Source organism: Hyperolius riggenbachi, chromosome 2 (assembly GCF_040937935.1).
Source record: "Hyperolius riggenbachi isolate aHypRig1 chromosome 2, aHypRig1.pri, whole genome shotgun sequence".
NCBI classification, from domain to species: Eukaryota; Metazoa; Chordata; class Amphibia; order Anura; family Hyperoliidae; genus Hyperolius; species Hyperolius riggenbachi.
The window spans coordinates 564,027,802-564,041,070 of record NC_090647.1 but is presented as its reverse complement, the minus strand read 5'-3'; the positions used below and the strand labels follow the sequence as shown (position 1 = coordinate 564,041,070).

The 13,269-nt window shown below is 45.4% G+C and overlaps 1 protein-coding gene across 6 annotated transcripts in view; it reads left to right on the top strand.

The window, feature by feature from the left end:
• The window catches only part of STXBP5L (syntaxin binding protein 5L), a 376,217-nt gene that overhangs the window by 255,698 nt on the left and 107,250 nt on the right, over positions 1-13,269 (top strand). For all 6 annotated transcript variants that reach the window (XM_068270954.1, XM_068270953.1, XM_068270957.1 and 3 more), the window contains exon 15: positions 9,833-10,050. In XM_068270954.1, the coding sequence (XP_068127055.1) occupies positions 9,833-10,050 (218 nt within the window). The remainder of the gene's footprint in view (positions 1-9,832; positions 10,051-13,269) is intronic.

Here is a 13,269-nt window from a genome sequence, read left to right as displayed (position 1 = left end):
TGGGTGCTGGTGGGGTTGTCCATGAGGTTGGTGCTGGTAGAGGGTTGTCCATAAGGTGGGTGCTGATAGAGGGTTGTCCATGAGGTGGGTGCTGGTAGAGGGTTGTCCATGAGGTGGGTGCTGGTGGAGGGTTGTCCATGAGGTGGGTGCTGATAGAGGGTTGTCCATGAGGTGGGTGCTGGTAGAGGGTTGTCCATGAGGTGGGTGCTGGTAGAGGGTTGTCCATGAGGTGGGTGCTGATAGAGGGTTGTCCATGAGGTGGGTGCTGGTAGAGGGTTGTCCATGAGGTGGGTGCTGATAGAGGGTTGTCCATGAGGTGGGTGCTGGTGGGGTTGTCCATTCCTGAGGTGGGTGCTGTTAGAGGGCTGTCCATGAGGTGGGTGCTGATAGAGGGTTGTCCATGAGGTGGGTGCTGGTAGAGGGTTATCCATGAGGTGGGTGCTGATGGGGTTGTCCATTCCTGAGGTGGTTGCTGGTGGACGGCTGTCCATTACTGAGGTGGGTGCTGGTGGAGGGTTGTCCGTTCCTGAGGTGGGTGCTGGTGGAGGGCTGTCCATTCCTGAGGTGGGTGCTGGTGGAGGGTTGTCCGTTCCTGAGGTGGGTGCTGGTGGAGGGCTGTCCATTCCTGAGGTGGGTGCTGGTGGAGGGTTGTCTATTCCTGAGGTGGGTGCTGATAGAGGGTTGTCCATGAGGTGGGAGCTGGTGGAGGGTTGTCCATTCCTGAGGTGGGTGCTGATAGAGGGTTGTCCATGAGGTGGGAGCTGGTGGAGGGTTGTCCATTCCTGAGGTGGGTGGTGATAGAGGGTTGTCCATGAGGTGGGAGCTGGTGGAGGGTTGTCCATTCCTGAGGTGGGTGCTGATAGAGGGTTGTCCATTCCTGAGGTGGGTGCTGGTGGGGTTGTCCATTCCTGAGGTGGGTGCTGGTGGAGGGCTGTCCATCCATTCCTGAGGTGTGGGTGCTGATAGAGGGCTGTCCATTCCTGAGGTGGGTGCTGGTGGAGGGTTGTCAGTTCTTGAGGTGGGTGCTGGTGGAGGGCTGTCCATCCATTCCTGAGGTTGGTGAGATGTGGTGGGGTTGTCTAGCTAGTTTTAGCTGGTGGGAATGGACTTCCAGTCCCTCCTAGCTGTAGTGACAATAGAGGTGCACACATTGCCTTACCGGTGGCTCTGAGAAAAGACAGCAGAGTGAAGCATAGTGTTATGAGTGTCGGGTGATCTGTGTGTCCCGGTAAGTATGGTGGAATGAACGCCCGGTAAGCATGGTGGAATGAGTGCCGGGTGATCTGTGTGTCCCGGTAAGTATGGCGGAATGAGCGCCGGGTAAGTATGGTGGAATGAGCCCCGGGCGATCTGTGTGTCCCGGTAAGCATGTTGGAATGAGTGCCGGGTGATCTGTGTGTCCCGGGTAAGCATGGTGGAATGAGCGCTGGGTAATCATAGTGGAATGAGTGGCGGGTGATCTGTGTGTCCCGGTAAGTATGGTGGAATGAGCGCCGGGTAAGCATGGTGGAATGAGTGGTGGGTTATCTGTGTGTCCCGGGTAAGCATGGTGGAATGAGTGCCTGGTGACCTGTTTGTCCCGGTAAGTATGGTGGAATGAGCGCCGGGTAAATATGGTGGAATGAGTGCCACGTAAGCATGGAGTACTGAGCGCCGGGTGATCTGTGTGTCCCGGTAAGTATAGTGGAATGGGCGCCGGGTAAGTATGGTGGAATGAGCCCCGGATGATCTGTGTGTCCCGGTAAGTATGGCGGAATGAGCGCCGGGTAAGCATGCTGGAATGAGCCCCGGGTGATCTGTGTGTCCCGGTAAGCATAGTGGAATGATTGTCGGATGATGTGTGTCCCGGTAAGTATGGTGGAATGAGCGCCGAGTAAGCACGGTGGAATCAGTGGCGGGTGATCTGTGTGTCCCGGGAAGCATGGTGGAATGAGCGCCGGGCAATCTGTGTCCCGGTAAGCATGGTGAAATGAGCGCCGGGCAATCTGTGTCCCGGTAAGCATGGTGGAATGAGTGCCGGGCAATCTGTGTCCCGGTAACTCTGGTGGAATGAGTGCCGGGCAATCAGGCAGGCAGAGCAGCATTTATTCACTCAGTTTGGTTTCAGCATGTCCCGGAGATGTTGTCTCACTTCACTGGTCAATTGAAGCCCAGCTGGGTCCAGCGGCAGCAATCACTTCCGCTCAATGATCTCTCTGCTGATCCGCAGCTCCAGAAATAGCCCAGCCAGAGGTGACGAAGCCTAACTTCCTGTCAGCCTCCTTCCTTCCACTCTATGCATTGCTTAGTTTATTGTGCGCAGAAATCAATCTCCACGCTCCACTTCACCTTTTATTCCCCAGTCCCAGCCTGCTAACAGAGAAGGGAACTGATCAACTAAGAGAGGAACTTATTAGAGACTAGCCTGGTATGTGCAGGATGTGAGCTGTCCATGGTCACCACTCTGTGTACAGCTAGTGGCTGCTGGTTTATAGCACAGATACTGGCTAATATACCGCCATTTATCCAACTGTACCTCCAGACCTGCTGGTTTATAGCACAGATACAACCTAAATATACTGCCATTTATCCAACTGTACCTCCAGATCTGCTGGTTTATAGCACAGATACAGCCTAAATATACAGCCATTTATCCAACTGTATCTCCAGATCTGCTGGTTTATAGCACAGATACAGCCTAAATATACAGCCATTTATGCAACTGTACCTCCAGATCTGCTGGTTTATAGCACAGATACAGCCTAATATACAGCCATTTATCCAACTGTACCTCCAGATCTGCTGGTTTATAGCACAGATACAGCCTAAATATACAACTAATTATCCAACTGTACCTCCAGATCTGCTGGTTTATAGCACAGATACAGCCTATATATACAGCCATTTATCCAACTGTACCTCCAGATCTGCTGGTTTATAGCACTGATACAGCCTAAATATACAGCCATTTATCCAACTGTACCCCCAGATCTGCTGGTTTATAGCACAGACACAGCCTAAATATACAGCCATTTATCCAACTGTACCTCCAGATCTGCTGGTTTATAGCACAGATACAGCCTAAATATACAGCCATTTATCCAACTGTACCTCCAGATCTGCTGGTTTATAGCACAGATACAGCCTAAATATACAGCCATTTATCCAACTGTACCTCCAGATCTGCTGGTTTATAGCACTGATACAGCCTAAATATACAGCCATTTATCCAACTGTACTTCCAGATCTGCTGGTTTATAGCACAGAGACAGCCTAAATATACAGCCATTTATCCAACTGTACCTCCAGATCTGCTGGTTTATAGCACAGATACAGCCTAAATATACAGCCATTTATCCAACTGTACCCCAGATCTGCTGGTTTATAGCACAGATACAGCCTAAATATACAGCCATTTATCCAACTGTACCTCCAGATCTGCTGGTTTATAGCACAGATACAGCCTAATATACAGCCATTTATCCAACTGTACCTCCAGATCTGCTCGTTTATAGCACAGATACATCCTAAATATACAGCCATTTATCCAATTGTACCTCCAGATCTGCTGGTTTATAGCACAGATACAGCCTAAATATACAGCCAATTATCCAACTGTACCTCCAGATCTGCTGATTTATAGCACAGATACTGGCTAAATATACAGCCATTTATCCAACTGTACCTGCAGATCTGCTGGTTTATAGCACAGATACAGCCTAATATACAGCCATTTATCCAACTGTACATCCAGATCTGCTGGTTTATAGCACAGATACAGCCTAAATATACAGCCATTTATCCAACTGTACCTCCAGATCTGCTGATTTATAGCACAGATACAGGCTAAATATACAGCCATTTATCCAACTGTACCTGCAGATCTGCTGGTTTATAGCACAGATACAGCGTAAATATACAGCCATTTATCCAACTGTACATCCAGATCTGCTGGTTTATAGCACAGACACAACCTAAATATACAGCCATTTTTCCAACTGTACCACCAGATCTGCTGGTTTATAACACAGACACAACTAAATATACAGCCATTTATCCAACTGTACCCCCAGATTTGCTGGTATATAGCACAGATACAGCCTAAATATACAGCCATTTATCCAACTGTACCTCCAGATCTGCTGGTTTATAGCACAGACACAACCTAAATATACAGCCATTTATCCAACTGTACCCCCAGATCTACTGGTTTATAGCACAGAGACAGCCTAAATATACAGCCATTTATCCAACTGTGCCTCCAGATCTTCTGGTTTATAGCACAGATACAGCCTAAATATACAGCCAGTTATCCACCTGTACCTCCAGATCTGCTGGTTTATAGCATAGTTACAGCCTAAATATACAGCCATTTATCCAACTGTATCTCCAGATGTGCTGGTTTATAGCACAGATGCAGCCTAAATATACAGCCATTTATCCAGCTGTACCTACAGATCTGCTGGTTTATAGCACATACAGCCTAAATATACAGCCATTTATCCAACTGTACCTCCAGATCTGCTGGTTTATAGCATAGATACAGCCTAAATATACAGCCATTTATCCAACTGTACCTCCAGATCTGCTGGTTTATAGCACAGATGCAGCCTAAATATACAGCCATTTATCCAGCTGTACCTACAGATCTGCTGGTTTATAGCACATACAGCCTAAATATACAGCCATTTATCCAACTGTACCTCCAGATCTGCTGGTTTATAGCATAGATACAGCCTAAATATACAGCCATTTATCCAACTGTACCTCCAGATCTGCTGGTTTATAGCACAGATACAGCCAAATATACAGCCATTTATCCAACTGTACCCCCAGATCTGCTGGTTTATAGCACAGATACAGCCTAAATATACAGCCATTTATCCAACTGTACCTCCAGATCTGCTGGTTTATAGCACAGATACAGCCTAAATATACAGCCATTTATCCAACTGTACCCCCAGATCTGCTGGTTTATAGCATAGATACAGCCTAAATATACAGCCATTTATCCAACTGTACCTCCAGATCTGCTGGTTTATAGCACAGATACAGCCAAATATACAGCCATTTATCCAACTGTACCCCCAGATCTGCTGGTTTATAGCACAGATACAGCCAAATATACAGCCATTTATCCAACTGTACCCCCAGATCTGCTGGTTTATAGCACAGATACAGCCTAAATATACAGCCATTTATCCAACTGTACCTCCAGATCTGCTGGTTTATAGCACAGATACAGCCTAAATATACAGCCATTTATCCAACTGTACCTCCAGATCTGCTGGTTTATAGCACAGATACAGCCTAATATACAGCCATTTATCCAACTGTACCTCCAGATCTGCTGGTTTATAGCACAGATACAGCCTAAATATACAGCCATTTATCCAACTGTACCTCCAGATCTGCTGGTTTATAGCACAGATACAGCCTAAATATACAGCCATTTATCCAACTGTACCTCCAGATCTGCTGGTTTATAGCACAGATACAGCCCAAATATACAGCCATTTATCCAACTGTACCTCCAGATCTGCTGGTCTATAGCACAGATACAGCCTAAATATACAGCCATTTATCCAACTGTACATCCAGATCTGCTGGTCTATAGCACAGATACAGCCTAAATATACAGCCATTTATCCAACTGTACATCCAGATCTGCTGGTTTATAGCACAGATACAGCCTAAATATACAGCCATTTATCCAACTGTACATCCAGATCTGCTGGTTTATAGCACAGATACAGCCTAAATATACAGCCATTTATCCAACTGTACATCCAGATCTGCTGGTTCATAGCACAGATACAGCCTAAATATACAGCCATTTATCCAACTGTACCTCCAGATCTGCTAGTTTATAGCACAGATACAGCCTAAATATACAGCCATTTATCCAACTGTACCTCTAGATCTGCTGGTTTATAGCACAGGTACAGCCTAAATATACAGCCATTTACCCAACTGTACCTCCAGATCTGCTGGTTTATAGCACAGATACAGCCTAAATATACAGCCAATTATCCAACTGTACCTCCAGATCTGCTGGTTTATAGCACAGATACAGCCTAAATATACAGCCAATTATCCAACTGTACCTCCAGATCTGCTGGTTTATAGCACAGATACAGCCTAAATATACAGCCATTTATCCAACTGTACCTCCAGATCTGCTGGTTTATAGCACAGGTACAGCCTAAATATACAGCCATTTACCCAACTGTACCTCCAGATCTGCTGGTTTATAGCACAGATACAGCCTAAATATACAGCCAATTATCCAACTGTACCTCCAGATCTGCTGGTTTATAGCACAGATACAGCCTAAATATACAGCCAATTATCCAACTGTACCTCCAGATCTGCTGGTTTATAGCACAGATACAGCCTAAATATGCAGCCAATTATCCAACTGTACCTCCAGATCTGCTGGTTTATAGCACAGATACAGCCTAAATATGCAGCCATTTATCCAACTGTACCTCCAGATCTGCTGGTTTATAGCACAGATACAGCCTAAATATACAGCCATTTATCCAACTGCACCTCCAGTTCTGCTGATTTATAGCACAGATACAGCCTAAATATATAGCCATTTATCCAACTGTACCTCTAGATCTGCTGGTTTATAGCACAGATACAGCCTAAATATACAGCCATTTATCCAACTGTACCTCCAGATCTGCTGGTTTATAGCACAGATACAGCCTAAATATACAGCCAATTATCCAACTGTACCTCCAGATCTGCTGGTTTATAGCACAGATACAGCCTAAATATACAGCCAATTATCCAACTGTACCTCCAGATCTGCTGGTTTATAGCACAGATACAGCCTAAATATACAGCCATTTATCCAACTGTACCTCCAGATCTGCTGGTTTATAGCACAGATACAGCCTAAATATGCAGCCATTTATCCAACTGTACCTCCAGATCTGCTGGTTTATAGCACAGATACAGCCTAAATATACAGCCATTTATCCAACTGCACCTCCAGTTCTGCTGATTTATAGCACAGATACAGCCTAAATATATAGCCATTTATCCAACTGTACCTCTAGATCTGCTGGTTTATAGCACAGATACAGCCTAATATACAGCCATTTATCCAACTGTACCCCCAGATCTGCTGGTTTATAGCACAGATACAGCCTAAATATACAGCCAATTATCCAACTGTACCTCCAGATCTGCTGGTTTATAGCACAGATACAGCCTAAATATACAGCCATTTATCCAACTGTACCTCCAGATCTGCTGGTTTATAGCACAGGTACAGCCTAAATATATAGCCATTTATCCAACTGTACCTCCAGATCTGCTGGTTTATAGCACAGATACAGCCTAAATATACAGCCATTCATCCAACTGTACCCCCAGATCTGCTGGTTTATAGCACAGATACAGCCTAAATATACAGCCATTCATCCAACTGTACCTCCAGATCTGCTGGTTTATAGCACAGATACAGCCTAAATATACAGCCATTTATCCAACTGTACCTCCAGATCTGCTGGTTTATAGCACAGATACAGCCTAAATATACAGCCATTTATCCAACTGTACCTCCAGATCTGCTAGTTTATAGCACAGATACAGCCTAAATATACAGCCATTTATCCAACTGTACCTCCAGATCTGCTGGTTTATAGCACAGATACAGCCTAAATATACAGCCATTTATCCAACTGTACATCCAGATCTGCTGGTTCATAGCACAGATACAGCCTAAATATACAGCCATTTATCCAACTGTACCTCCAGATCTGCTAGTTTATAGCACAGATACAGCCTAAATATACAGCCATTTATCCAACTGTACCTCTAGATCTGCTGGTTTATAGCACAGGTACAGCCTAAATATACAGCCATTTACCCAACTGTACCTCCAGATCTGCTGGTTTATAGCACAGATACAGCCTAAATATACAGCCAATTATCCAACTGTACCTCCAGATCTGCTGGTTTATAGCACAGATACAGCCTAAATATACAGCCAATTATCCAACTGTACCTCCAGATCTGCTGGTTTATAGCACAGATACAGCCTAAATATACAGCCATTTATCCAACTGTACCTCCAGATCTGCTGGTTTATAGCACAGGTACAGCCTAAATATACAGCCATTTACCCAACTGTACCTCCAGATCTGCTGGTTTATAGCACAGATACAGCCTAAATATACAGCCAATTATCCAACTGTACCTCCAGATCTGCTGGTTTATAGCACAGATACAGCCTAAATATACAGCCAATTATCCAACTGTACCTCCAGATCTGCTGGTTTATAGCACAGATACAGCCTAAATATACAGCCAATTATCCAACTGTACCTCCAGATCTGCTGGTTTATAGCACAGATACAGCCTAAATATGCAGCCATTTATCCAACTGTACCTCCAGATCTGCTGGTTTATAGCACAGATACAGCCTAAATATACAGCCATTTATCCAACTGCACCTCCAGTTCTGCTGATTTATAGCACAGATACAGCCTAAATATATAGCCATTTATCCAACTGTACCTCTAGATCTGCTGGTTTATAGCACAGATACAGCCTAAATATACAGCCATTTATCCAACTGTACCTCCAGATCTGCTGGTTTATAGCACAGATACAGCCTAAATATACAGCCAATTATCCAACTGTACCTCCAGATCTGCTGGTTTATAGCACAGATACAGCCTAAATATACAGCCAATTATCCAACTGTACCTCCAGATCTGCTGGTTTATAGCACAGATACAGCCTAAATATGCAGCCATTTATCCAACTGTACCTCCAGATCTGCTGGTTTATAGCACAGATACAGCCTAAATATACAGCCATTTATCCAACTGCACCTCCAGTTCTGCTGATTTATAGCACAGATACAGCCTAAATATATAGCCATTTATCCAACTGTACCTCTAGATCTGCTGGTTTATAGCACAGATACAGCCTAATATACAGCCATTTATCCAACTGTACCCCCAGATCTGCTGGTTTATAGCACAGATACAGCCTAAATATACAGCCAATTATCCAACTGTACCTCCAGATCTGCTGGTTTATAGCACAGATACAGCCTAAATATACAGCCATTTATCCAACTGTACCTCCAGATCTGCTGGTTTATAGCACAGGTACAGCCTAAATATACAGCCATTTATCCAACTGTACCTCCAGATCTGCTGGTTTATAGCACAGATACAGCCTAAATATACAGCCATTCATCCAACTGTACCCCCAGATCTGCTGGTTTATAGCACAGATACAGCCTAAATATACAGCCATTTATCCAACTGTACCTCCAGATCTGCTGGTTTATAGCACAGATACAGCCTAAATATACAGCCATTTATCCAACTGTACCTCCAGATCTGCTGGTTTATAGCACAGATACAGCCTAAATATACAGCCATTTATCCAACTGTACCTCCAGATCTGCTGGTTTATAGCACAGATACAGCCTAAATATACAGCCATTTATCCAACTGTACCTCCAGATCTGCTGGTTTATAGCACAGATACAGCCTAAATATACAGCCATTTATCCAACTGTACCTCCAGATCTGCTGGTTTATAGCACAGATACAGCCTAATATACAGCCATTTATCCAACTGTACATCCAGATCTGCTGGTTTATAGCACAGATACAGCCTAAATATACAGACATTTATCCAACTGTACCTCCAGATCTGCTGGTTTATAGCACAGATACAGCCTAAATATACAGACATTTATCCAACTGTACCTCCAGATCTGCTGGTTTATAACACAGATAGACCCCTGTATGCATAGAGCACTGTGGTGTCGGTGATGTGATCCTGGCTTTGCTTGTCTCCCGTTTCGCAGTCAGCCTACAGATGTTATACAAGCTGAAGACCTCGAAGGTGTTTGAGAAGCAGAAGGGGGGAGAGGGGAAGCAGACAGCGGAGATCGTGGAAGACGACCCCTTCGCCATCCAGATGATGTCCTGGTGTCCAGAGAGTAGGATTTTCTGTGTGGCCGGAGTGTCGGCCTACGTCATCCTCTACCGATTCAGCAGACATGAGGTGGTGACAGAGATTGTGGTGAGTGATCTTCTGACATGGAGAGAGTTGTGCACATTGATGATGGGTAATGTCTGGTGGTCTTATGCCTGGCACGCAAGAAGCAATATTCCAGCAGATTGACAGGTTGAATTGATATTTTCCAGCATGTCCAATCTGCTCCTGATCGAGAACGTGACCGATATTCAGATCAGTACTGCACAAAATCGATCCCGTTCTTAATCGGGAGCAGTTCGGACATCCCGTAAGTTATCTAGTCGACCCTTTGCTCTGACGGGGGAATTGCTTTGTGTGTGCCAGGCATGAAGTCTGCAGATCATGCTTGTTGTCCTTGGGGCCCCTTCCGTTCCTGGTCCTTTAAAGCGGAACTGTAAATTCCTTTAAAAAAACAAACAGTTTCACTTACCTGGGTATTCCCCAAGCCCCCAGCAGCCGTCCTGTCCCGCGCCGGTCCTGCACGAGACTCCGTTCTCCCGCGCCAGCTACTTTCGTGACCACCGACTTGCAACTGCGCCCCGGTTCGACAGCTGGCGCGGGAGAACGGAGGCTCATGCAGGACTGGCGCAGGACAGGACGGCTGCTGGGGGCTTGGGGAAGCCCCAGGTAAGTGAATTCTTTAAGTTCCGCTTTAAGTATTTTTTACTGGATCCCCCCGTTAAATACCTTTCTGGAAGTTCCCCCTAGTGGCTCCACACAACTTAGAACTGTGCAAGTTCCATACCACGCATGCACCAGGAAAGTAAGGACTGGTGAACACATGTGAAGGTCGAAGCCTCCGGATCCTATCGAGGCTTCCCTGTCCTCCCGTGTCCCGCGGCGGTCTCGCTGTGCCCCTCCGAACAGCGGGGATGTAAATATTTACCTTCCCAGCTTCAGCGCAGGCGCAGTATCGGCTCTCAGCTCGGAGACAGGCGGAAATAGCCGACCGCTGTCGGGCCGCTCTACTGCGCAGGCGCAAGTCTCCTGCAAGTCTCCTGTTCCTGCGCAGTAGAGCGGACTGACAGAGATGGGCTACTTTTATCTATTTCCGTGCTAAGAGCCGCAACAGCGCCACCCACTGGAGCCAGGGAAGGTAAATATATTAGCCTTGTCGGGGGAGGATTGCCGGACATTTGGGGGGAGCCAGCACTGGACTGTCTGCAGCTACAGGGGAGGGGAAGCCTCATTGGGACCCTTAAACTTCCCCCTCCTCAAGTGAGTACCCCCCAGGGGACATTTTTTTTTAGTACAGAGTCTCTTTAAAGGAAACCTGAAGTGAGAGGGATATGGAGGCTGCCATATGTATTTTTGTTGTAAGCAATACCAGTTGTCTGGCTGTCCTGTTGATCTATTTGACTGCAGTAGGGTCTGAATCCCACCAGAAACAAGCATGCAGCTAATCAGAAACCCCTGATCTGTTCCATGCTTGTTCAGTATTAGAGGCAGAGGATCAGCAGGACAGCCAGGCAACTGGTATTGCTTAAAAGAAATTAAATATGGCAGCCTCCATATCCCTCTCACTTCAGTTGTCCTTTAAATGCCAACTACTTAGTCACTGAATTGCAAAGTGTGAATTGATTTTTTTATATTGATAAATAGATGTGTTGTGAGGTTATTAAAGCACACGAGGCAGCAGGCAACACAGCGGCATAGAGGATGGCACTCTCGCTTGCAGCGCTGGGTTCCCGGTTTTAATCCCAGCCACTGCAGAGTTTGTTTGCTCTCCCCGTGTCTGCGTGGGTTTCCTCTGGGCGCTCTGTTTTCCTCCCACTAAAACATACAGATAAGTTAATTGGCTTCCCCATAAATTGGCCCTAGACAGCAAATGAAGATGGTAGTAGGATTAGATTGTGAGCTCTTCTGAAGATGCCAGCGCTATATAAATACTAAGGCCTCTTGCACACTACATGCCATTCCGATTTGCGATGTTTAATCGCTACTGCATGCTGCGTTTTTGATAGCATCCAGGGAAAATCGGAATCGCAAATCGGAATCGCAAATCGGAATCGCAGATCGGATTTGCAGTGTGCAGGGGGCCTTAATAATAATAATAATGATCAGTGCATAGCAATGCAGTCATCCAAGCCGCACCTTTCCCTGCCACTCACATGCAGGTTTCCCAATATATCCAATCACACTTTCCAGTACTAAACTGCCCAAAGGCAGGGGCGTAGCAGTAGAGGTTGCGACCGCATGAGGGCCCTTGGGCCAGAGGGGCCCTCCCTGAACTACAGTATTAGCTCTCTATTGGTCCTGTACTCATAATAATCACTTCTATGGATACTTTGAATAGTGGTAATTATTAACAGACTGCTCCCCCATCCCCTTCTTGCACCTCTATAACACTGTGGTTGCCATTGGCAGGTTTTGGTGCACCATATCAATTGTTATGTATACAGTGTTTGGTTGGGGGGGGGGGGCATTGTAAAACTTGCATCGGGGCCCACAGCTCTTTAGCTATGCCACTGCCCAAATGGGATTGAGAGTGGAATCTGTCTGATATCTATGGGGCTGATTTGAACAAAGTGATTGAGGTCCCCTGAGAAATCTATACGTGTGTGCCTGCCTTACGTTTTCTTCTGCCTAGTCACCAATAAAAGCAATGCACGATCATCATCATCTAAAGACGCCCATTAATGTTACAATTTCCTATAAAAGATTCTATACTTTGATCCGATAACGTGGCAGAATCGTATGCGTGCAGAAACAAATAGCGCTATAGAGAAATTAGAAAGAACACTTTTAATCCTTTGTACCGTTTGTAGTCGATTGGAGTAGAAAGATGTTTTTGTCGATTGTGATCGAAATTGTAGTATATTTAGACCATTTTTTGAACGATTACAATTGATAATTCCCTCAGATCAAAAAACAATAATAAAATCAGTTGTTTTTACTCAGTAGTTCATATAAAATCGCACAGCTGATAGGTACCTTATAATCTAAAAAATTGCAGATCTCAGTAAGGCCCCTTCTTCACTTGTGGTATGCATGCAACACAGGTCACCATGGCAACACGGGGGCTTGCGGTGCACTACGTTTGCATACAGCCATGTGCTGGAACCAGGGCCGGCGCTACCATTAAGGCAAAGGAGGCAGCTGCCCCAGGGCCCCAGAGCTTGTAGGGGCCCCCAGTGGCTACAAGAGGAAAAAATTTTTTTTCAAATCGGCCTTATAGTTTTTGAGAAAATCGATTTTAAAGTTTCAAAGGAAAAAAAAAATACACATTTAAAAACCTGCCGACTTTAATGGTTAATAGCAAAT